We start from the raw sequence: 25,018 nt of genomic DNA on the forward strand, positions 1-25,018 counted from the left end.
CTTCCAGGGCTACCACAGAGTAGCAAGAATATTAGATGTAGATGAAACTTTCTACACAACAAATAGAATGATAGGCCTCCGGAACATCGTACTTAGGAATAGTTTTTCTATTTGACAAAGGATTTACAACAAAAGTATGGAAGAAGAGTACTTGATCTGAGGGAAGTCATGAGGCACACTTTGTAGAAAGCCTTCTAATGCCTGTATTATTGCTAATGCTCTCCTAGGACTATCAGGGTGACACCAAATCAGAACCCTTGTAGCTAAGCTGACAAGTCCTTTAACTGAGAGTCAGGAATTCAACCACACAACCGACACAGATTGGTAAGCTGAATCACACTGCTTAACATTGCGGCTGAGAGCTGAATGTCAACACCCATTCAAGCACATGTAAGGAATTAAGATTTCTGGGAACCCTGTCTGGAGCCAAGGCAATCAGGGAGAAAAAAAATGCAGAAATGTCAGCAGCCAGCAGAGATGGAAGGCATCAACTCTAAGGGAAGAGGAGTTGTGGCGTAGCGGCCAGGGCGCCTGATCCAGAACACGGCGTTCACGGTTCGATTCCCAGTGTCGGCAGAGGGTTAGTCCAGCACCATGTGACTCTGGGTAATAGCTCGCTTAATCTTCCCGACATCCCCCAGCTCCGTGACAACCTGGGGTAATTCTGCGCTTTACAAATACTGGATTTGTTTGGTTTATTTTAATATCTTCCCATTGTCCACCCAAGATGTAAAGCCAACATGTTTTATTTTTACTGGAAAGTATGTGGTTCACCAGGGCCACAACAGAGTAAATAGATTGGTCTGATCCTTCTCCCTAACATGCCCAATGAATATACAAATACGCAACTTTTCAGCCCGTGTTTTACACCAGTGCTAGTAATGGCTAACCAGAATACATTCTGGTTCAACACCAAGGCCCACATCACCGTCGCTAGGCTGCACAGAGCAACAAACATTACATGTGTATTTGTCAACAGAAAAAAAAGTATGTTGAGTGTGTACAAAAATTACAATCCTCTTCCTTGGAACTATCAGTAGAAAGGCCTTCGATATTAATATCCCTTGGAGATCAAAGATGCTGATGGGTTTTTTCCTTGTCGTCTCAGAACTTTGATGGTGAACCAAAGAACAGTACATCTCATATTCAGAGCTAGCTCATAAGACACCGCTGTGTCAAACAAATGGAAATGGCAACTAAACCGGAATGCAGTGCATGTGCAACTTATCTCTTTCCGGTGTAGCTGAGTGAGAAGCCCACTTACACAGAGAAGGCCATCAGACCTGTGACTTGAGACAACCACCAAAAAGAGATTGATTCTCTCATTCAAAAACTGTTACCATCTATCTGTAATGGAGATAAATGCATCTATCAAGATATCAAACGAAATTTTTCAACTGAGAATTAGGGAGCATTGCCTTGGCTTAGCCACTGGTATACCCTGAAGACACGGGGTGCCACAGGGTCTAAACAACCTGGCATTCCTGGCATATTAAAAAATCCACCAGTCTTAGAAGTAAGGAGAGGTCAGTTTCCCCACTTAATGTTGTATGCCCTTGACTCTCTGCGGCTATTTCTAGACTAAAAGTTCATCTGAAGGCGCCTTTGCAGAGTTCCAACAGTGAAGTTCTATTCTGCCCAGGGTGGTAGCCCACCGATGAAATTCTAAGTCTCTGGCTGGGTTGCATGACCATGTTGGAAGCAAGTCACAGAAACACACCTAGTCAACGTTTATGTGGCAATGCCCCTAGCAGTCAAGACAACAATAGTGTAGAGCTGTGCCAGGGGGGACATCTAAGGCACTGGTAACCTTTAAGAGTGCCTGTGGCTTTGCAGGAACCTTACGTAGTTCTGAACGTACGAGTCCCTGAGAGCGCAAATACATTGGCCCTCAGAGGAAGTGAATCCCTAAAATGAGCCTGTCCATAAACAAGCTGCCCGACAGATCTGCCAAGAATCCCTGGTCCCCTTCTGCTCAAAACGTGGGACCAACGTAATGGTCTGGAGTACCCAGATGGTACCTTGGTGGAAGGCTAGCCTCTGCTCCCTATAGTGGAACACTGTCACCGCACTGTCAAGACTTGATAAAAGCCCTTATTTGTGGATCTGCCACCTTCCAAAAGCACCCTTCTCCATTAACACCTAGATGTTCCAGCAGCTATGGGACCAATTGCACCAGGAGCTCAGGCAATGCTAAAAGACTACGGTGACCCCTTCTTACACCGTCTGAACTTTCTAGTCCAGGGATGCAAGGACTGTGAAGGCACCTCCAATGAGGGCTGGACATGGCCCGTTTAAGACCAGGCCATTAACCATCTGTGGTCATGAAGCAGCTATAAGCTTTACAGTGAAGAACTCTGAAAGACCCACAAAGGCGGACTACACCCAAGGGAGTGCTTCAAGTAAGTGCACTACAAAGTGTAGTGCAGTAAAATACTCAAGAGGTGCACCTGAAAGTAAAGAGGTTACCTAGAGTAAAGTCAACACCTCTAGTTAGAGAACCAGTAATAGAAGGCCTAAGGGTCCTGGGGACAGGCACCGTCAAGTCCACAAGGAAGCCTTAGGCCAAAGATATTTAAAATAAGGCAGAAAAGCCTCCACTATGTGACAAGCTCAGACCGAAGCCATCAGGGGCAGTGTTGGTAAGCAATCAAGAGTAGAGATCCAAAATCCGCAGCAAAAACCGGATGTAAATCATCATGAGGCACCTACTGAAGAGGAGAAAAGGAAAAATAATCTTCAGAATGCACACCAAATTGAAACTTCATAGGATAACTCTGGCTATACCACCTCTTGACTAGAAATAAAAGGGCATATGAGGGGTAAGAAAAAAAAATAAAGGTTCAAAAAGGAAGTGTGGGAGCTAGCCCCAAAAAAAGACCTCTGCACGAAAATGGACAGATAAGAAACAAATCTCAATAATTAGTTTTTATCATTTTGGTCTGAGAAAAGATTTTCATTTAGAGGCTGGCAGTCTGCATATGCCACACCCGTAGCAGAATTAAGGCGGTGTACTTAGTAGCAAGTATTAAGAAAAAGTAGACATTCAACCATCCTCGCAGATCTACAAAAATCTTAGCATTGTTTGAACTTTGGGTGGTTTTAACGTGGAGGTTTACATTTGTCATTGGCTATTGCTTTTCTCTCACAATTAAACAATTACTCAAAAAGCCTTTTCTTTGTAACCTACAGGGTTTAGAACAGTAACCTCAAATACTAGATTCATTTGAATCTCTTCTTTTCAAACAAGTACGAAAGTCTGATAACAGTTTCCATTGCTTACTAATACATCACAGAACACATCCAATGGGAGTCATTTGATAAACTTTCCATAAAACTTCACAAATAAGTCGTTGTTTTAGTTGCGTCTCGGCGCAAAGAGATTCCACGGGCAAATGGATTGCCTAAGCAGCACTAATATCAGATCGTTTTCATTTCTTGAAGCTTGCTGTTTTTTTTTTCTTTTCCAGAAGAGAGTATGCCACACGTTCAACGTGTCAAGCAGTAGTCTACTGAAGACAGCAACTCTTCAGGGTTTTAAAAGAATAAAAGATTTTACAATGCGATGCCATGCTGAGGAAACAGTGTGGTTGATATTTCCGGCATAGTTTAGAAAGGTCCTAGGTATACTTTTAGTAGTTGGTTTGATACTTCAATTGTTTTCTAAAATAAAATAGGTTTGGATAAAAATCAGCGGAACAGTGCTCCTTTACTAAAGCCAGATATACATACATGTATTTTAATACTTTCCATAAAAGCGTGTGTCATTCATCTACTGCCCTGAGCCATGTTGTCCAGCTTTTTGTCTAGCAATGCAGGTTGAAAAAGGAAGGTGCATTTTCTGTCTGTACCTGGCATTATGAACAGCAGTGCATGTAGAATCTGGTTTAGGTGGGACGTTTTGGTGACCTTTAATATTCATTATTGCAGTCAGCAAACAGTGTGCCATTTTAATATAGTGGGGTGATTTATGTGGTTCCAAAAGATATTGCGCCAAAAATCAAGGACTGCACTGATATTGACAGCATCTGTTTTCATCCCGCACTGTTGAGAAGGGTTGACTTTTGGAACAAATTAATCAAGGGCAAGGGAAAGCATGCTTTCAAGAAATTATTGTATTGTATTGTAAATGCATTTATATAGCGCTTACTACCCCAGACAAGGTATCAAAGCACTTTTTCGGCAAGAAGCATGCTGCTGCAGAACCCATAAAGGATCAGTGTTGAATTAGTATAGTGAAATATGAAATTAATTTGAGCGGTGGGTATGTCAGTCTGTTGTTTGCATTGAGAAGAAAAGTGGAGGGATAGAAGCGGGAAAAGGTTTGCATTTATAAAACACTTGCTACCCCTGATGAGGTGCTGAAGCGCTTTTCAGTGAGTAGCATGCTACTCCGGACCAAAAAATGAAGGATTAGTGGTGAATTAGTCTAGTAGAATACCTCCATTTGGGCCACTGAGTACATTAAAGACGTTTTTGGCAGGAGCATTGACTGTTTGGACCTTCTTGTAGTAGTATTGGTCGTTTAGGGTCTGGCGAGCACATTCTGAGCAGTGGGCTGCCAAACTGTGCCATATTTAAGCGCATTTGCTTGATAGCAGACAGGCCTGTTTAGTGTCTGTTTTGGAACTTTGTACATTTGTGAAATTCGAAATGTAAGCTAAAAAAAAAAAAGAAAATATGACCATTGCCGAAAGGACCTATCAACATTCCAAAGGCATAGAAACATATGCCAGGGAAAATATTGAGGTTGTAGCTCGGAATGAGCTACCCTAGCAATTGCCTGTTTAAACGGTTACAATTCTATTGCTGAAACATTTAACTATCAGAGGTGCCGTGCCCTACATAAGCTACTTACAGCATGTTGATGAATGATGCTGCCCGTTTGATCTTTAGACTTCCTAGGAGGTCTAGAGCCACTCCCCTACTACAAAGCCTACATTGGCTTCCAATTAAAGAGAGAGTGGAATTTAAGAGTTTGTGTACAGCTCATAAGGCAATTTACGGTAAGGCTCCAGCCTATATCAAGGAGCGCCTGCAGCTGTACTGTCCGACGAGATCACTTCGGTCCTCGGACTCGCAGCTGCTGACCTGCTCTCGCTATAGGCTGGCGACGAAGGGAGGGAGAGCTTTCTCAGTACTGGTTCCCCAGTTGTGGAACAGTCTGCCTGGAGGGTTGCGCGAGGAAGGAAACCTCCTAAGATTCCGAAAGAGCTTAAAAACGCTATTGTTTAGGAGAAGCCTGAGCATAGCATAACCGGAATGCTGCTCTTTGCTCTGACTTCGTTATGTTGTTGTCCTGTACCATCTTTTCCTGGCGCTTAGAGACCTGCAGGTGATTAGGCGCGGTATAAAATTAAAATAACAATAACAATGTTTGCAGTCGTTTGTGATACAAATTACCAAAGGCAAAATGTTTAAACATTTTTCATGCCTTCAGCTGGCAAAAGTAAAGAAAAAAACAAAACAAAACAAAAAAATAACAACTTGTTACTTCTAGTGTGGTGAAATGCAAGAAAGAACGAGAAAAAGCTGAACCATTAAGAGGTGCCAACTCCTACAGAGCAGGCAGGGAAATGGAATGTCCGATATATGGCATTTATCCACAACTATGACTTCAGTAAAGATGGAAGGTGATACGTGTTAACTAACCTACAGTTCATGAGTCAGCGTAAACCTGAAGGCACAACATTGTGAGAACTTCCTGATGATAGTGGGAGAAATCAAAACGGATGACATCTCCCATTTGTTAAATGCCAATTGTGGTCCACCTTTACGCAAATTAAGAAAGAAACTGGATCGGGCAAACAGTAACATAATTGAATACGTGGCGAACCTAGTACAGTGGCTGCCATGTGATCGAGTTGCTCAGCTTTCCTTTTGATCAAACCGGCCTGGGGACTGGAAAGAAAATATTACCATCTGTTTGTAGCTTGAAAAGCAGTAAAATCACATGCTCTACCGACTACTGCCATCTAGTGTTGGGTTGCGGATCTGACAAGTTGTTTTTCTTTAAAGTCATTTTAGGTTTTGTGATCGCATGCACCTACCTTGGCCCACACAACACCAGGACAAAGACTACATCCGATTGTTTTTCCCCATCATTTTCAGTCAGTGAAAGTAAACAGATACAGTATCCTGTGGAATGTAAGTTGTAAAGTGGCAACAAATTGAACCTCTGCTTGCTTCCAGGGAGGCGGGTGGGCAGATGTGCATCTACAGCACTACAAGCTGCCAGCAGATGATTACAGGTTACGTAACGTTTTCGGTTTGTGGCATTTCTTGCTGTAGATACACATGCTGTGCCTTCTTGAAGCCGTTGCTAGAGAGCAAAAAATGCAGATTCTTGAAACAACATTTTTGAGACTATTTATCCAACCCAAGGTCTCTTGTCCAGCTTGGATATCCACAAAGCAAAGCTTAGTTAAAGTGTGTGGTGTTACCATGTAGTAGTTTTGCATATATCCGTTACTGGAATAGTTCCCAAAAAGGCCATTTTTTGTTGTGTGTAGGATGTTCCCTCGGCACTACATGTAGTGTACGCTTAGCTCTAGCATAACACATCTGTAGGCACCTAACAATACATCTGACAATGCCACTTTTCGAAACAGCTCTGCCCAGCTGTGGTTTAGCAAAGTCATCAAACAGGTATTTTGCCTGTCAGATGGATTTTGCTCTATATGTAGAATACCTCGAGGACTTCCTAATATCTAGCAGGTGTAATGCTTTTTCAGTCGCTGAATATGTGTGGCAAGGGGTTTTGAAAATGAGCAACCTCATCGTGTGATTAACAGTGAACAGGTAAACCACCTTTGGGAGAAACTTTGGGTTGTTTAGAAGAACCATCCCATCTCTGTGCACCTAGATGAAGGATTACTGGCTGTTATGGCCTGTAACTCACTAGCTCTTCTGAGACATGTTATGGCTACCAAGAAGGCAACCTTCCTAGACAATAATGGCTTTTCGCAGGAATGGGAAGGCTCAATGGGAGCCCCATTAGTCATCAATATCACGTTAAGATTACAGGCTACAGCGGGAGTTGTTTTGGGAGGAATATGCATATTTTTGAAGAGAACTTGAACTGATACTGTAAGTGGGTTTATGTGCTCTCCTAATCAGCAATGGAAGGACCTTTTCCACTTGCCTGTGGTGTGGTGAACCTTTGCACCTCATCTAAGATCTGCATTTACTCCTTTAGAAGTTTAAGATAATCAAACTGGGGTGGATTGGTGTGCCACACAAGAAGAACCCCTGTTCGAGGCCCGGGCATGTCCGAGGACGTTCCGGAAGATATGGGGCAAGTGGTTGAATTTGCTGCCTTCTTAAGGTTCATGTTGCCCTTCAAATGTAAAAGCACATGTTACCCTGTGTATGGCCATAAGGAGCTATCCTATCACTCCCTAGAGCCAGATTACGCTGTTTGTTGGACATGGCTATTGTATATTCATGCTGATATATGCTGGTTTTTGTTCTGTATCTCAAACTAAGACATCAGGAGCCAGATCACTAGATTTAGGTCTCTGAGATTCGGATGTCTGAGCTGGCACTGATATAGTGACTGGAAGTTTGGTCTCAGAGGAATTTTCTTGTGCTGATGGGCTGGCATTTCCAGGAACATCCAAAGCCAGGGCCTCTACAGCCATAATGGAGTGATCAGAAGGAAAGTCTGGGTTGTTTGCCTAATTTTCCTCACCAAGTATGGAGTTAGGGGAAGCACTAAGCACTTTGTGAACCTTCTTGTGGCTGTTACCCCAAAAGGGTAACAGCCACATACGATACGATACGACGTGGTGGTTGAGAGACATGAGGTCCAGGATAGGCTGCAGAGCTCTGTATTTTTTGGGGAGGAGGAAGAACAGGAAATCGACCCATCTGGCCATGCTTGTGTGGGGTAACTGGCTCGAAGGCACCGTTACTGAGAAGAGCTTGTATTTCCTCTTGCAACAGCCGCAGATGGTCTTGATGCATTGCATGGTGAAGAGGTGGTATGTCTGATGGAGTTGTGCGGACCTTTAGCCAGTACCGCTGACTTGTAAACCCATTTGTCTTGATTATATCTCCCCCACTGGGAAAGGTATAACTGCAGTTCCTTAACAGGTGTTGTGCGACTGGCAGGAATGAGGGGTGAGTCACTGCTTGGACGTAGAGGCACCCCTGCTGGAGCCACCTTTGCTCTTGCCTGCCCCTTAACCATGATAATCACCTCTTCCAAAGACTTTGGTTACAGGCCCTCTTGATCTTAATCTTCTCGAGCATACTGTTGACCTGATGGTCAAAATGATGCTCCCCTTCAAATGTGACGTCAGATGAGGAGGTGTTGTACCTCTGGTTTGAACCCGGATACCCCACGTCATGCATGAAGGCAGAGCATGATACGAGTGTTTGCCTTCCAGGAAGCAGTCTGCGGAGTGAAGTGGCTGTTGGCACAGGAAATTATCTTTTCTTTCGCTACTAGTTCTTGCCACGTTCTGCGGTACGTCACAGGCATGTGTTTAACCAACTGCTTATTTCCTCCCATTGGTATCGGTCATAATGGGAGAGAAATCCAACTAAACTGACTATGTCCTTGAGAGTGACTGTGCATAAATGCACTTTCCCCAACAGCATCTATGTATTTTGCTCTTCTTATTTATTTTGAAAGTTTTATATAGCGCGAACAAGATCTTTGCAGATATCAGAGCGCTTTACAAAGGCAGGGCATACCAACAAGAGAGTGAAACTCAGATCATTAGGGAGTAAGGTAAAACAGGTACATCAATATGCAGATATTACAGATAGATGTGTGCATATATAGTCAGGTAAGTCAATAATACAGGTAACACATAGTCGTAGTGAGCAGGCAGAATAATACAGAATGGTGCAGAGTCTATACGGATAACGTTCATAGGTCAGGTGTATTTGGCCATGAGAATAGCTTTTACTTCTTTCTTAAAAAGTGTGATGGAAGAGATGAGCCTGGTTTCAGGAGGGAGTGAGTTCCAGATCCTGGGTGCCATTCCTGAGAAGGAGCGTTTATAAGTTTTTTCCTTACGGAATCTTCAAGGTTTTAGCAGAAGATTGTTAGTGCCTCTGGTGTTTCTAGAGCCGCCAGAGATTGACAGCTTCTGAGTTAGGTATCCGGGAGCGCTCATATGTATAGCCTTGTGTGTCATGCAGGCGATTTTCAGGTGAATTCTGGCTTCCAAAGGCAGCCAGTTCAAGGATTTCAAGTCAGGGGAGATATGCGAGTGTTTTTTTGACACCGTGATGAGTCTCGCTGCAGCGTTTAGAGAAGCTCTTAGGGGTGCAGTAGTGGTTAACGGAAGACCGCAGAGGGCGATGCTGCCGTAGTCAATTCGCGGGATTACTAGTGCTTGTACTGCAGTTTGGAAGTCTTTGGCTGGCAGGAAGGGTTTAAGTTTCCTCAAGATATTGATTTGGAAGTTTGCTCCCTTAGTAGCCTTGCTGATATGATGCTGCATGTTGAGATTGGAGTCGAGAGTTATGCCTAGAGATTTTGCTGAGTCTACTATGGTGGGTTGGACATTGAGTGCAGTTAGCTGTTTCAGCCAGGATTGAGTAGTAGAGATCTTCGCGGGAGGTGAGATCAGAAGGAACTCTGTTTTCAGCGCATTGAGTTTGAGATGATTATCGGCAAGCCAGGATTGGGTGCTTCTGATCGTTGAGTTCAGGAGTAAAATGTCTTTGGGGGAATGTAGTTTGAGATATAGTTGGGTATCATCTGCGTACATGTGAAAAAGTACATTGGATGCTTGTAGTAAGGTAGTGAGAGGTTCCATAACTAGGTTGAACAAAGTTGGTGATAGGGAGGATCCTTGAGGGATGCCTAGCGAAACAGGTATTGGCGCGGACATCAGGTTGTTACTCTTGAATTTCTGCGATCTGTTGTGTAAAAAGGAGGTGAACCACTTGAGAACAGTCCCAGATATACCCATCCTTGTGTTCAAAAGTTCGAGTAAATTCTCATGTTTAACAGTGTCGAATGCTGAAGAGAGATCAAGAAGGATGAGGAGGCAGGTATCATTTTGATCTAGGATTTGAAGGGTATCGTCAATTATGTGTGTCATAGCAGTTTCAGTACTGTGTCCTGCTCGGAAGCCTGATTGATGAGGGTTGAGGAGATCAAACTGATTAATGTGTTTAGTCAGTTGTAGTTGCGCGCATTTTTCCAATAGTTTGGCGAGGGTGGGAATATTGGTAATGGGGCGATAGTTGTTTAGGTCGGTTGGGTCGACCGTAGGTTTCTTTAGTAAAGGTGTAACTTGTCCAACTTTGAGGGAGTCAGGGATGGTTCCTTGTTGGAGCGAGCTGTTGATAATTTTGGTCCAGAGTGGAAGTAGCAATGGAGTGAAGTCCTTGACAGCATTAGCGGGGAGGGGATCCGTGAGGTGATTGGAGGGTTTCAAGTTGATGAGCAGTTTGCCTATTTCTTCTTCAGTGTAGGTGTCAAAGGAAGACCATGTAGCGTTGTTTTTTGGTTCGGTGAGTGTTATGTAGTTGGGCGTGGCGAAGAGGCTTGCGTCAGTACGGAGATCACTCTTAATGTCAGTTTTTTGGGTAAAGAAAGCGGCAAAGTCTTCACAGGAGGGTGCTTCGCACGCATTGCTAAGAGGTTGGGGTTGTTCCTTGGTTTGTGTTTTGATTAGCTCAAACAGTTTTCTTGGGCGTTTTTTTGCTTGGTCGAGCTGGAGGCTGAAGAAGTTTGCTTTTGAGCGCTTTATTTTCCTGAAGTAGGCGTTTCTCTTTTTCTTCAGCGTTTTCAGATGCAGTGCAGAGGGAGCAGTTCTCCAGGTGCGCTCTGCCATTCGCATGGCTCGTCTATCTTCATTGAGACTCCCGTCGTACCATGGATTGGAGATTTTAGCGGAGACTCTTTTTAGTTGCAGGGGAGCAGCCTCATTAATTATTGAGGTCATGGCATTGAAATAGTGGTCAGTCAAGGATTGGACATCTGTGGCGCCAGTAGGAGGGAGCAGGAGGTCACGGCTGTTCGGGGTTAGGGAGTATGGGTTGAGTTTTTTCAGGTCTCTTTTCCAGACTTTAGGTCTGGAGGATTGCCCAGTGTTGAGTTTGACTTTTTCATTGATGATGAATGTGACAATATGATGGTCAGACCAGTCACATGGTTGGATAGACTCAAGTTGGATGGCGTCCTCTTTGGCGATGATCAGGTCGAGGGTAGAGCTTTTCTCGTGGGTCGGGCTGTTGCATATTTGGGTGAGGTCTAGGGCGTCGAGGAAGTTTTTAAGACTATTTACCACCGCATCATTGTGATCGTTCCAGTGGAGGTTGAAGTCACCAAGGTATATTTGGGTGAGCTGTCGTCCAGCGTTGGTTGAAATCATGTCCATGATTTGTTGGACGAAGGGGAGGTTGTCTCTGGGTGGGTGGTAAATGCCGTGAAGGGAGCATATCGGTTTGCCCTCACTGATAATGTCAAGGCAGATGTATTCCTAAGAAGTTGGGGAGGGTAGGGACGATGCGGAGACTTTCAGCACAGAAAGGTTGTTCCTGTGAATGCATGCGATTCCTCCACCTATCTTGCCGGACCTGTCAAGCCTAATGATGTGGTAGTTGGGGGGAACCAAAATGTCCATTATAGGTGTAGAAGATTCGGTTAGCCAGGTTTCAGTCAAGAAGATTAGGTCAAGGTCCAATGTTAGGATTAGATCGGCGATGGCGGAGGAGTGTCTAGAAGCCGATCTGCAGTTTAGGAGAGTGCATTTGAGACGGGGTGTGTCAAGGGAGGTAGAGGGTATTAGAGAGATGGGGACTTTTCTAAGGTTATTCGGGACGGAGATTCTGTCGTTAAGTGAAGAGGGTCTACTGGGATTTGAGTGTATCGTAGGAATGGGGAGGTGCGAGGTGGTTGGGTTGTTTAGGGCAGCTGGATCGTAGGAGCGGAGGAGGGTGAGAGTGTCGAGATCCGAAAGAGGGTTGCATGTGCGACGGGGCGGTTGTTGCAATTGTGGGCAGGGATCGCTGTCCAGTGTGGGCGACGGGTGCGGTTGTTGCGATTGTGGGCATGGATCGCGGTCCTGTGTGTTGGATGTAGCCTGGGTGCGTCATCCGGACGGGTGGAGAGCATGTTGCGAGGGGGGGTGGTGGTGAGTGAGGTGTGTCTGGGGGGTGTGATGATAAGGGAGGGTTTAAAGGAGGGTTGCCTGGGCACAGACATACTGCCTGGCTGAATGTACAACTAACAAGTAGGGTTGAAATTGCCCTCTGATGTAGGCAGTTTCATCTGGTGCCAGTTTGTACTTCTTTTCCACCCTTGGTTTGATAACTCGCCATTGACAGGGTTGTTAAAGTTCTCTCCACTGTGTGTATTCATGCTCTTTTACATTGATACATCAAGCTCTTTAGCATTGGATCACACTGGATGCACCTTTTAGTTTTGGAGACAAAGTGCACGAGCTGCAGTTCAGTTTATCTCCTTAAAAGATTAACAAAAGGATTGTAAATCCATTTTAAACGCTTTGGCTCAGCCCACTTGTGCGTAGTTCTGTCCCTATTTTCCAGTTTCAAGCATGAGAAATCTGATTCTATTAAGGGACGTGCAAAACCTTGGAGGAATTGCACTCATTTAGCTCATGTCATATGTTCTTTAACAGTAGTTTCCTAGATAATATACAACAGACGTGTTGAAACATAGTGCAAGTTTGTGTCAGGCCCAATTTGATGCTATTGTTACTCCCAAGTATGGAAACTCCTTAATCCTCTTGAACTGATGAACTGCCAGGTTAACGTGTTTATTCTTTATTTTGTCTACTTCCTCGGCTAGGAATTAAGCTTTTTACAAATTCCATCGCCTTGAGTTTATTTTATAGGCTATTTGTTATTTTGGAATAATGTATGCATTCATTTATCAGACTTGCAGACTTTCTAATCATATGTAGCTTCCACTATGAACTGTAGCCAAACACATACACGAAAACACGACGGGTTCCAAATCGCACCATTTATCTTTGTGGCCAGTTTGACAATTGCTGAAGAATAGCAAACAAGTTCTTTGCATATCATTATGGCATCATGTATTGTGATGCAAAGGCTATGAGGCACACTTTGAGAATGGGTGATCCACCACGCAGAGGCTTAGAACTAATTGGGGGGAACAAAACTTTGGAGAAGCCGTCTTGACACAATTTATCTGACGGATCACTTACTGGATGTTTGCCTTCAGAGCACTTAATACAGTCTAGAGCTTTATACCTAGTCTCTGGTCCAAATTAATGTGTCACTAATGTGCTGCAATGTACTGGGATTGGTAAAAAACAAAAATCTTTAAACCGGTGTCTTTATCTTTGAAGAATATTGACTTCTAATGATTGACTTGGTCTTTTTCATTTCTTATCTTTGCTGCCAGGCCTATTTTGGTTTATGGACATTTGACTATGCGATGCTAGAATTTGTTGTTGAAGCCTTGGTGCTGGCTTTTACATTATGTATTTACCTGCCCTCGATTAACATCTAATATGTTTTACCGATTTCCACATCAAGATGGTTCTCCTTAAAGGTTAGATATAACTTTCTCCCCACTCATCACAGAGCCAATAATGGTGGTAAGATTAATTTAATTCCGTGTTGGCTTGGCAGAGGTTTATCAACGTAGTCAGGCCTTTGTTGTTTCTGGCTGCTTCTAAAATATTACACCTCTTGATAGACCTCTTCTGAATGTGGATGCTTCTTTATTCAACCAGTATGAATAATTGTTTAGGTATGATCCTACCTTTTCAGAACACTTTTAAATATGGTAGAAATAGGCTAAATGTTAATAACTAGATCATGCAGTCCTAAACACTGGAAGGATACCAATGCCACACGGGTGAACACAGTCAGTAGCCGAGATACAATTTTATCTCCTAAATAATGATTTATGTCTCTTTGAAATTATTTTATTGTGATGTCGGAAGAGAGACAGCTCACTTTGTGGCAGAAATTGAGGTACACTGTACTCTTCCCCTTCTTTCTAGGGTGAGAATAATTTCGTGTAAGAGATTATATCTAAAAGAATACTAATGTTCTCCAAATCTTTCACAAAGTGGATTTTATCAATGTCGAGGCAAATCTATAGATTTTTAGAATCAACTTTTTACTTTGCAATAATGCTCATTTTTGGCATACATTATTCTTGAGTAACAACTGTCATAATCAATAACAGATATTTGTGAAGATCAGTTGTAGACCATCTGACTGGCTGCTCAGCAAGTTTTTTGTTACAGCAATATAATAAAGCACAACAAATTCTGCAAATATAAGCCTGTTTTTCTGCTTTTACAGTACTTTTCATTAGTGAACCTCCACTCTCGACTGCATCCTACCCTTCTGTCAGTGCATCACAAACTGCCTCAGCCCAGTTTGTGCGTCACTGTAGCAGAACCCATGCTAACATCACCAAAATTACCAGGGAGGTAATTTTTCCATATTCTGGTTTGACGTTCTTTTTGCCTCTCAATCTGTTGGTACCCTGAATACTTATTCTCAGACTGTGAGAGGATCAAAGCAAATGTCAGATTAGAAGTCCAGAAAATAGATTGTAATAGGTTATGCAGAACCTTAACAACCACCAATACGTGAAGCATCCAGCATTTTATGCTTACAAAATAGGTTGTGAGGCAGTCCAAATAGCCACATTAAAATATCAACAATGAGTGAATGCTTTAGCAAAGCCTTCAATAGTAACTTAACTCTGGTGGAATGAGCATGAAGCCTTGGAAGATGTTAAACCCCTCTGTCATGGTGTTGGCGATACACAACACAATCTACATGGAAACAAGCATTTGCAATGCAATAGGTCTCGCATTTGTGAGTGCTTAAGCTCTTGGCATGGTAAATGAGAATGTATTTTATTTATATCTTTTGATAATTAACACATAAATAAAAGGCATTGTCAAGTACAATGCCAATAGAACAAACTCTTGTAAATGTGAGACCTATTCGAAGAAGGGGCCACCATTTCCCAGGCTGCTCGGAAAGTGAAAGCCCACATGGCGCGCTAAATGTGGCAAAAAGGCATGACATGCCTGCAGTAGGAGAAACTATTTAAAAAAAATAGTGCTTACAGACTAAAAAAGACTTGCCGTGTAACAATCGAAGTAAAAGGTCCAGTCCTCACGGGAGGTTACGAATCAAGACAAGGCGGTACTAAGGAGGGACTAACAAGCCTAATAATAAATCAAAAGCCAGCATTTACGAAGGAGAATGACAAGCCAATGCAAAATGGGAGGAGAGTGGGCAGGGCTTCTATTACATACTCCAATACAGCATGGCTTGCAGAGCAGCGCATGCGCTGCCCAGGCTCGACCTAAACAGGACTCTTTGCCACTCTGTTCCTTGGTGTAAGACCATTATAGGTGAAAAAGAAAGTTTTGGAAATTCAGTGAATCGCTCCAAATAAAATGTAAAGTGGCCTGGAGACTTCCAGGTTGCACAGTTTTATCAGCAGAAGACAAATGTGGTATGTGTTGAAGATCAGGAGAATTGCTTCTCCGTTTTAATGAAATACTGAGAAAACCTTCAGAATAAAACATGATTATTTCCAGAACAAATGCACCTTTCTGAAAATGCAGATCATTTAAAGACAGCATTTGAAGAGCTACACTCCTTGACGTGGTAGCATCCTTCGAAGACCATTTTCCATACCAGGATGCTAGTGTCACAAATCTTCATCTGTTCAAATGGTTTCTGCATTAAAGAGAAAAGGACTAAGGCCCTACTGCAAAGCAAGTAATAAAGGCCCCTATGGTTGGAATCCTTTCCTGCTCACAAGTTGATAGCCAATTCGAGCAACTGGTGATTAACATCAGTCACATTTATTATTTACGTTAGAAAATCTTCATGTCTTGATGATGGACTAGAGAATCAAATGGTTAGCCGACATTTAAAAGAGTATGGTAAAACATGTTCAATGCTGTCTGAACATACATGCTTTTGCCTGGCTATCTGGCAGACACATCTTTGAAAAACTTACTATCGCAGTGGAATGAGACCATGTTACTTGTTAAAATAGATCAGGACTCCTGCATTGTCCATCAGATTGAATCTAACGTTTTCTTGGATAAGCAGAAGGAAATCTTTAGTCGCAGAAAATGTTCTTAAGTCCAGGTCATTTATACGGAGTACATGTTTTAGGCCCTCACACGGACATTTAAATGTTTTAAGTGAGTTCCTAACCATATTGAAAGGTAAAGGTTATCAACCAAAGCAAATATACGGGTGGATGGAAGGGTAGGCCTTTGAAATGACTGGGTTCCAGAAAACACCAGTATTCAAATTCTAAAAAAGATTATCAACTTCTCCCACTGCAACTCCTGCAGGTAGTACCGATGAAGAGCAAGTTGGTGACATAAGGCTCTCATGTGCAGAGGAGCCAGTGGAAATAAATTGATACATGAAGCTAAGAGACCTAACAGCTTAGTGAAGTTTGGAAAGGTGCAAAGGGTACAACTCCATACCTTGCCTCCATTAAACATAATTTAGCAAAGTTCTAAACAGCTCATTGAGGTTATGATAAAATAAATTAAGTTGGAGATGAATAGTACTCAAAATGATACGTCCTCGTACTACAAAGCACTTTTTTAACAACCATATGAAGTATACAAAGAATCAGATAAGGTGTACTGAGTCCTTTGATAGGCTGGTAACTTAGGGCAATTGTACCACATAAGGAGAATAATACAAGATGCAAATACGGGCACCAGTTTGACTCCTTCCAAGGTCAGTAAATATATTATATTAACCTCTTCGACGCTGATGATGGCTCCTGGCCGCCATGAGTCACGGTAGGCGTGTGCTGATGACGGCCGGGAGTCTTCATGACCACGCCCGCGATAAGAATCTTCAGCACTGCGGCGGAATTCGTGCCGCAGTGATGAGGTTAAATTGGGTAGCAGTAACATTATTGTTTACATGACTTTGAAACAGTAGACATACAGGATGAAAAGCTCTATTAAAAAAAACTATTACCAAGTTCACTCTCCCTCGACAACAATTAGGTTCTTTCAGCATCAGAACTATCTGCTCATGTATTTTTGCATCCATGCACCGAATCTGCCCTTATTGCAGCCACGGACTGCCTTCGGTTTTAGGTAGACCAAGGGGGCTCGGCTGTGTTGATTCTACTCTATTTATCGTCAGCCTTCGACACGGTCTCCTCAGCGCGGATGGTCCAACGTTTGTGGGAAGTGGGGGTCACGGGAAAAGCCCTGCAGTTTCTCCATACCTTTCTAACAGATAGAATGCATACAGTCAGTTATGGAGGCTTCAGAACAAAAGCTTTTGCTCTCCCATGTGGGGCCCCTTAGGGCACTTCGTTTAGCCCTACTCTTTTTAATATTTATGTGACCCCTCTGGCCGAACTGGTGAGATCCTACAGATTTCAGGTGCTCTCCTATGCGGACGACACCCAAATGATTGTTTCCATCACCAACAACCTGCATTTAGTCGCAGAGAAGTTTAATCATGGCACCGCTCGCCCACGACGCCCGACTGCATGACCTCAACATCATCTCCTACACCGGCTACACCTAGCTGATCCTATCCCTCACCAATGACCCCCCTCAACGCCAAGACCAGCTTCCACGAAGGAATGAAAGCCGTGGCTGAGTGGATGAAGAACAGCCGTCTGAAGCTAAACTCGGACAAGACAGAAGCCCTCATCCTCAGCTCCACCCCCTCGGCCTGGGACGACTCCTGATGGCCGACCGCACTGGGAACAGCACCTACACCCACCGACCACACACGCAAACTGAGGTTCATCCTCAACTCTACTCTCTCCATGACAAAGCAGGTCAACGCTGTCTTGTCCTCCTGCTTCAACACCCTCCGCATGCTCCGCAAGATCTACAGGTGTATCCCCACTGAAACGAGAAGGACGGTCACCCAGGCCCTTGTCAGCAGCAGGTTGGACTACGGAAACGCCCTCTATGCAGGAGCCTCGGCCAAACTCCTGAAGCAACTACAATGCATTCAGAACGCCTCGGCATACCTGATCCTCGACATCCCTCACCGCAGCCACATTACACCCCACCTGAGAGACCTGCACTGGCTCCCCGTCAACAAGAGGATCACCTTCAAAGCTCCTCATCCACGCACACAAGGCATTCCACAACACTGGACCAGCATACCTCAACAGACGACTCGACTCACCTTCTACACCCCCAACCGCCAGCTCCACTCCGCTGACCTCGCCCTTGCCACCGTCCCCCGCGTCCGAAGAGCGACCTCCGGTGGCAAATCGTTCTCCTACCTTGCCGCAAAGACCTAGAACACCCTCCCCTTCCTCCTACAGCAGACCCAGGACCTGCTAACCTTCAGTAGACTACCCCCCCACCCCCCAGCACCTTGCGACCACAAAGGGTGAGTAGTGCGCTTTACAAATGTCCGGATTGATTGATGGATTAATCTTTGTATGTCAAACCTCATTCATTGGATGAAAGGCAATTCTCCAAAGATCAACAGAGACAAGACTGAAGTACTAGTTCTGGACCACAGAACTCTATCTGGTCTAATGCCTGGTGGCCTACAGAATGCAGGACTCTTCCAGCCCCGGTAAAAACAGCTAAAAATCTGGGGGTAATTATTGATGAGGGCCTCACCTTTGATGCCCAAGTCAATCGTACAGTTGGTACATGTTTCTATATTTTAAGAACCCTCAGAAACCACTTCCACTTATTCCCTCGGAACTATATCGGCCCTCTATCATCGCACTGATTACCTCTCGTCTTAATTACTGCAACGCGCTACACCTCAATATCACTGCAACATCTCTGAATAAGCTCCAGGTGGTACAGAATGCAGCAGCAAAACTGATTTAAAATATTCCCAAACTTCAGTCTGCCAGAGAAGGTATTCCTACCTTACTCTGGCTCCTCCATCAGGGAGCGTATTTCATTCAAGGTCTTAAGCACAGTATATGTGGCCATGTATAGCAAAGGCCCGCCCCAACTCAAATTCTTGTTTCAATGGTATACGCGAGGGAGGACTCTGAGATCATCCACACAGAACAAACTGGTCTCGCCTAGATTCTGCAGATCCAGATGGGGCGGTTGCTCGTTTTCGGTTGCCGCTGCCAAACTCTGGGACTCACTCCCCCTGCCATTGGCAACGCATGCTCTTTTTCAGCTTTCAGGAAACTCCTGTAATCATGTCTTTTCCCCTCTTAATCAGCGGTTGCGCTTTTTTGCCCTTGCTTTTGTCTACCCAGCGCCTTGACACTTTCGGGTATAGATCGCTTTACAAATACTATCCTATCCTATGATCACCAAGCTGACTGTTCTACAATACTTAAGCTAGAGAAGTACGTTTATTTATTTTTGTGGGAGCTGCAACAGATGAAGTCAAAGTGCCAAGAAAAGTGAATCTTTAGAAACTATTTGGGATATTGAATCCTTATCGGTCTTCTAGCAGAAGGGCTTAACAGGTAAAGAATGAAAAAGCTGAATTTCTGATGTGTATTGTTTAAATCCTAGACTCTTTAATATGTCATCTTTTAATTTGTGCATTCTGTAATTTCAATGTAGGTTTTGAAAACTATTACACAAGGTGTTGGAACCCACAACTAAAACCGTAGGTTTCTCAATTGTAAAAGTTAAGTATATTCTCTTTACTGGCTTGTTTCTATATCATTATCAATATTAAAAATACAGCAAGATTGTCCACTTGAAACCCAAATGTAGCTGCTAATCATAAGTTAATGCAGGAAAACCTGTTCCAAGGTTATACAGTGGACACAAATATGAGTTGGGCAAGAAATAATGCTCCGCCAGAAATGGTCACTTCTCCCGGAGGTACTTATCACCAAAAAGAGGCGTGATACAAGCAGCAGTTAAACTAATTCAAGTTATGAATTATAACGATTAACTGTTTCCAGGCCAGTGGTGATATACATTTTCCTCCAGATGCCCTATTGCTGGCTGGGATTAGCAAGTAGTTTAATAAAGGTTGTCACTAAGAACTAGAACACTTTGAAACCACTTTCACTAATAGGTCACATATCAAAAACAGATATACAGCATTTCAAAACCTAAATAAATATTAAAGATTCTTCATCCATAAACATTAAAATGTAATCTAGGTAATAAAACAGATGGGCACAATAATTCATAATTTATTGTAAATTTTCACTTACCACATCAACACACAGATGAAATGCTGGTGTTAATTCTCACGCATTATAAAAAACATACAGTTGCATTACAAAACAATGTATTATACATTCACTTTGATCAAATGCAAATTACAAAAATGTGACACTCGGGTGGGACAAATTAGGCCAGCAGATGTCAAAGCCCATAGTTTTTAAATTGCAGTTAATTTTGCTACAAGGCCCCATTTGACACCGAGTGAGTGGAAATTTGACTATTTTAGAAAGCTGGTTGCATACTGGCTAACCAAGCCACAAAGAAATTTCTCCCACCCATTGTGACATACAATAAAACTCAAATTATACACTCTTTAAAGTTTGTTTGGTCTTTCTTAGCAGCCAATTTAACTTTATGTAGAACATTTTCAGGTGACACATGCACAGAGTGACTTGAGAATATGGAAAAATAACACAAAAATAGATTAAGAACGAACAAACAAACCTTATTTTGGGAGGAATGGCATTTCTAACTGCCTTCTTAAACAAAAGTACAGGTTGGTCAAAAGCAGATGCACACTTATTGTTAACTCACTTGCTTGCCAATTCACCCCCTGGTGGGAGATTTGGGATGCTCTCAGTTGCTAACGTACGCATCACATGGACTAAGTCTGGCACGCCTTCTTCGCCCTGCTTCTTTATGATCTCTGGGAATCAGAAGTACTTTTTTTGTAAGTGTTGTCCAAAATGTAACTTAAAAAGATTGAAACAGTTTTATGTAAGGCAGTTAAACAAACTTTTTTATACCAAACCTGACCTGGTACAGCTTATAGTGTCAAACTGTTGCAGAACAAAATTCAGCTGAAACGTTCACAATTAAATGGGATTGTACTTTTGTTAAGTAGGTCTCAACAATACCTAGAGGAACATGTTTTAAAATCATGCTGAATAATATAAGAAAAAGTTGAATTGTCAACAATTCAGTTTCTATTTTCTCAGCCTTCTCATGTAAACGTTCTCACGTACTCACACAACGTAATTTCATTCAACATATAATTAGTGTCCTGAACAAATTAAAGTGCAAACGTAGAAAAATAAAAAGCAGATTAGATTGCCACAAGAAATTAAACAATGTATTTCAATCAAAAGTGCTTAATTAATGGTTTATTGATCAAATTGATTAACACAATTACGTTCAACAGGCTTTAAATTGAACAAAAACAAAAAACCTTTTACATGCACATTAGCAATAAAATTGCATCTTACACCAAACCCCATATGCTGCATATGGTCCTTAAAGTTCCCTTCAAAAAAACCTGTGCCTGACATTCTTTATTCCACATATTTTGACAACAAATTTCAAATCGAGGGCTGAGCTGATGCCGCAAGTGGGAATCCTCCATCCCTTCGTGCAGGCTCATGTTGGCTTTCCAACCTCTGCAGTAGAGTGGGTGTGTTGACAGGTACACTTCCACATCCAAAAGATGAACACTGCCTTGTAGTAGACTTGTTCCAAAATTCGAGGCACAGCCTCCTGTAGCAGAAAAAGCATCCCCCTTCAAAGGAACTGGTGGATCCTAGACACACTGAAGAGAAGGGGTTTACCAGGTGGGTGCTATTCTGCCTTTTTGCTGCATATATTTATGATGTAAGAGTCTTGAGGATTATTAATGTTCAGTGTGCTTAGGCATTCTCTCTCACCTAAGAATGGGTATGCTTGGCTTCACTATAAAGTCTTTCAATACGAAGGTAAAAACTGCAGTGTAAAAGAGAATGGCGCATTTGACAAAATGCACCACAATACACAATGCAACAAATTCATATAGGCAGAACATGAAGAATTGATTAGAGTTGAGGAGAATGATTCTCCTGGTGGGTCAAATGTACAGATCTTGCGCCTCATTTGTTCCCTAAAGAGGCACTAGAGAGAGGCAGGAAATAAAAGCAAACTGAAAGATGAAACCTCCTTTCCTTTCATCCACTGTGGTTTCCTTTGTAATCTCCAGCCGCCCTTCCTTCCTCATCACGGACTTCACTTGGGACAACATGATAAGAGCATAGCAGCCTATATTTTGTAATGCAGTCCCCTCTTACACTAAGCACTTCATGCTGCAATCAACACGCTTTAAAATTTGGATTAGACTAAGCTCATATGGCAGGCACATCATTAGAGGGCTACTTCAGCAGGATATCCCCTTGCTTTTGAGACGCTGCCCTTTATGCATTCACATCTGCATTTAGTGGCCTTTCTATGAAATCATTCAAAGGCCTTTCTTCCAAACTTCTTTTCCCTGCTTTTTAGAGGAGGGCGCATTAGGAGATTGGGAGAGAGCATCAATATCAGTTTGGTCTGTCCATAGGTATTATGCCAACAATCCCCCCTGCTTCTTGAGTAGCCCCAAACTAGATCCTGCCCCCGTTTCTCTCCCTCTCAGACCTTTTATTCTACCAATTATGGCTTTGCTGTGAAGGTGCTGTGGTCTGAAGTTAAGACTGAGTCTTGTAGTTGGTTACCTTTCTCTACACAAGCATCCGGTAACAGCTCAACAAGAAACTGTTACTATCACTATCGGGACTCTTAAATTTTGAAAACCGAACTCCTTTGAATTAACTGGATGAGAGTTCAGCAGTTCCTTCAGGATGCTTGTTTTCCATTCAATTTTTACTGAAGTGTTTATATAGAAGCAAATACGATATATGCTATGAATCTGAAAAGCACTGTTTTACAGGAAAAAGGAGATTAATAGGGCTGCCACTTGAGGTAAGAGTTGGCTGTGTTCTAAAGGCCCAGTACGATCCTATGCACTTTACTTATCCTGAATATGCACAGATGATGCAGCCCATTCTAGGACAAAGCCTTAGCATATTTGAAGCTACTCTCACATCCGGCACTCACCCAAGTTAGATCAAGGCATCAGGTCAAGTGAAGAATCTATCCCGACCCTTACGGAAATCCGAGAGCTTCTGGTTCGACACCACCACATTCCAGCTAAGGAGTGTTGTGGAATGGACTGACTGCAATATATAAACTTTAACAAATAAAGGAGAAAAACACACTCTTGATGTAATACTTTTAGGTTTCAAAATCAGCCTGTCCTTCTCCTCACTTGTTTGCTGCGCTTTTCTGCTAAGGTTTTATCCAAATACCCTGAGCACAGTGCTAGCCAGAATACCTAGAGGTCTACAGGGTCAGTGGCCGCACAAGCCTGAGACATGGAGCAAATTTAAATAGGTAAGGCAAATAAGTGGCATCATCATCGGCTGCTGATACTGCGGACTGTGAAGAGGAGAGCTGAACAGAGACAAGGCTTAGGATAGAGTCTGAAACTCATGAACCTTTCGTGGCTTGTAGGCAAGAAGTCTAGAGAGATGAAAGAAGAAATTTATAAGGATATGGGAGAAAGGATTAAAAGTGGGGAATGTGCTTGAATGTTTAAAGCCACAAACAGAAAAAAATCTGAAAATGGAACATGGAATTAATTTTCTCCAGGAATGATGTTCCAACTTCGGTCATACTGGTTTCTAGATGGAACTCACAAAGTTCATTATTAGGTTTAGGAAATAACTCTCTGAATAGGAAGCCATCTATAGCACACACTAGGAGAAGTATCATTCTTTCTGCTATGCACATCCCATGCCAGCCTGCCAGAAAGGATAATAATCTGGTCACTTGTTTAAAACTGCCACGCTCTACAGCTCTTATAGAGAAAGCCAGGAAGGCAGCATGCAGACTAATGTAACTGTGAACTGAAACAACTGGTCAAGTCAGTTCTTCAAGTCACATAATGCAGTCTGAAGGTCACACACTAAGATTCCCTGCGTTCCTAAAATCAAGATGAAAATTTGAGTTCTGGGAATGCTTAAAAATATCAACTCATTTTCCTAGAGTCATGTTCTACAGGCCCCAGGAAACATGGGGCTCATTTTATGTTAAGTATTTCGAGCGATCTGCTGTACTCCTACACCAAAACATATTTATATATGCCCACAAAGGGCATTATGGGGTGCTCCCTCCTGGGGCAGTGAATAATAAACGAGTTGCTCCAGCCCCACATTTATTATACTTTTGTTTTTCTTTTTGTGAGGGACCTGATCCCATTTGTGACACCCACACTTTTTTTTGTTGAGGGTCGCAGAGAGGGCCCCCAGGGCACTCACCGGCACCCATTGCAGGTGCTGACATGAGCTAGACACTTTTTGATTTTGTGGGTGTCCTGGTGAAAATGTTTACTTCACTCTGGATGGGGTCCCCAGGGCCTACAAATGACTCAGTTGGTCATGCCTTTACACTTTTGGGCCTAGGGGGTGGTTTCTCTCTGGGACGTAGCCCCAACCAGGCCCAGTGGGGCAGAATATCCCTACTATTCCACTGATATGGTTTTTATTCTTTTTGTATGCCAGGGGACTGAGTCTCCAAGTTCTAAAATGGCTGCTGCCATATCTTTGTTAATGTGGTGGCAGCCAATCACATCTAATCGGTCATGTCAACGGATCTGCCGTAACCTCATATATACATACTCAAAAATGACTGAATAGATTAACACCAAATAGTACAAAAAGTAAGCTTTCTGGGCCAAGATCTAGCTTTCTACCAAATTAGGTGTCATTCCGTTAAGCCATGTTTGCTGTATCGCTGTTGAATGTTCTTATGGAAAATTGCATGGGGGAAACGAGTTTTGGTACCTCATCCCCAGTTTTATCAACACCCGCTCAACAGATCATCCCAAAACTTTACAGAAAGGAACTGCGGTGGATGAACTTTTGTTCTGGAAGGTTTCATAAAGATTTGTGAACTAAGCGCTAAAGTTGTAAGAAAAACAAAAAAATGCTTTTCCATGCTTTTCCTATGGTAACGGTGTATATGTATATATATATATAATAATTAATGCTATAAAATGCGAGTACCTTCACCACTTCCAGTATCTGAACAGAGTCCTC

At 42.8% G+C, this 25,018-nt stretch overlaps 1 protein-coding gene across 2 annotated transcripts in view; it reads right to left on the reverse strand.

Annotated features, from left to right (window-relative positions):
- Positions 1 to 25,018, reverse strand: part of PPM1A (protein phosphatase, Mg2+/Mn2+ dependent 1A) — a 463,370-nt gene that overhangs the window by 80,680 nt on the left and 357,672 nt on the right. Inside the window, exon 4 of one of the 2 annotated variants that reach the window (XM_086937955.1) lies at positions 20,676 to 20,787. The exons of the other annotated variant lie outside the window; for it this stretch is intronic. Coding sequence (XP_086794081.1) covers positions 20,676 to 20,787 — 112 coding nt within the window. The remainder of the gene's footprint in view (positions 1 to 20,675; positions 20,788 to 25,018) is intronic. 2 annotated transcript variants of the gene reach the window in all.

Source organism: Lissotriton vulgaris, chromosome 9 (genome assembly GCF_964263255.1).
Source record: "Lissotriton vulgaris chromosome 9, aLisVul1.2, whole genome shotgun sequence".
Classification (NCBI taxonomy): Eukaryota; Metazoa; Chordata; class Amphibia; order Caudata; family Salamandridae; genus Lissotriton; species Lissotriton vulgaris.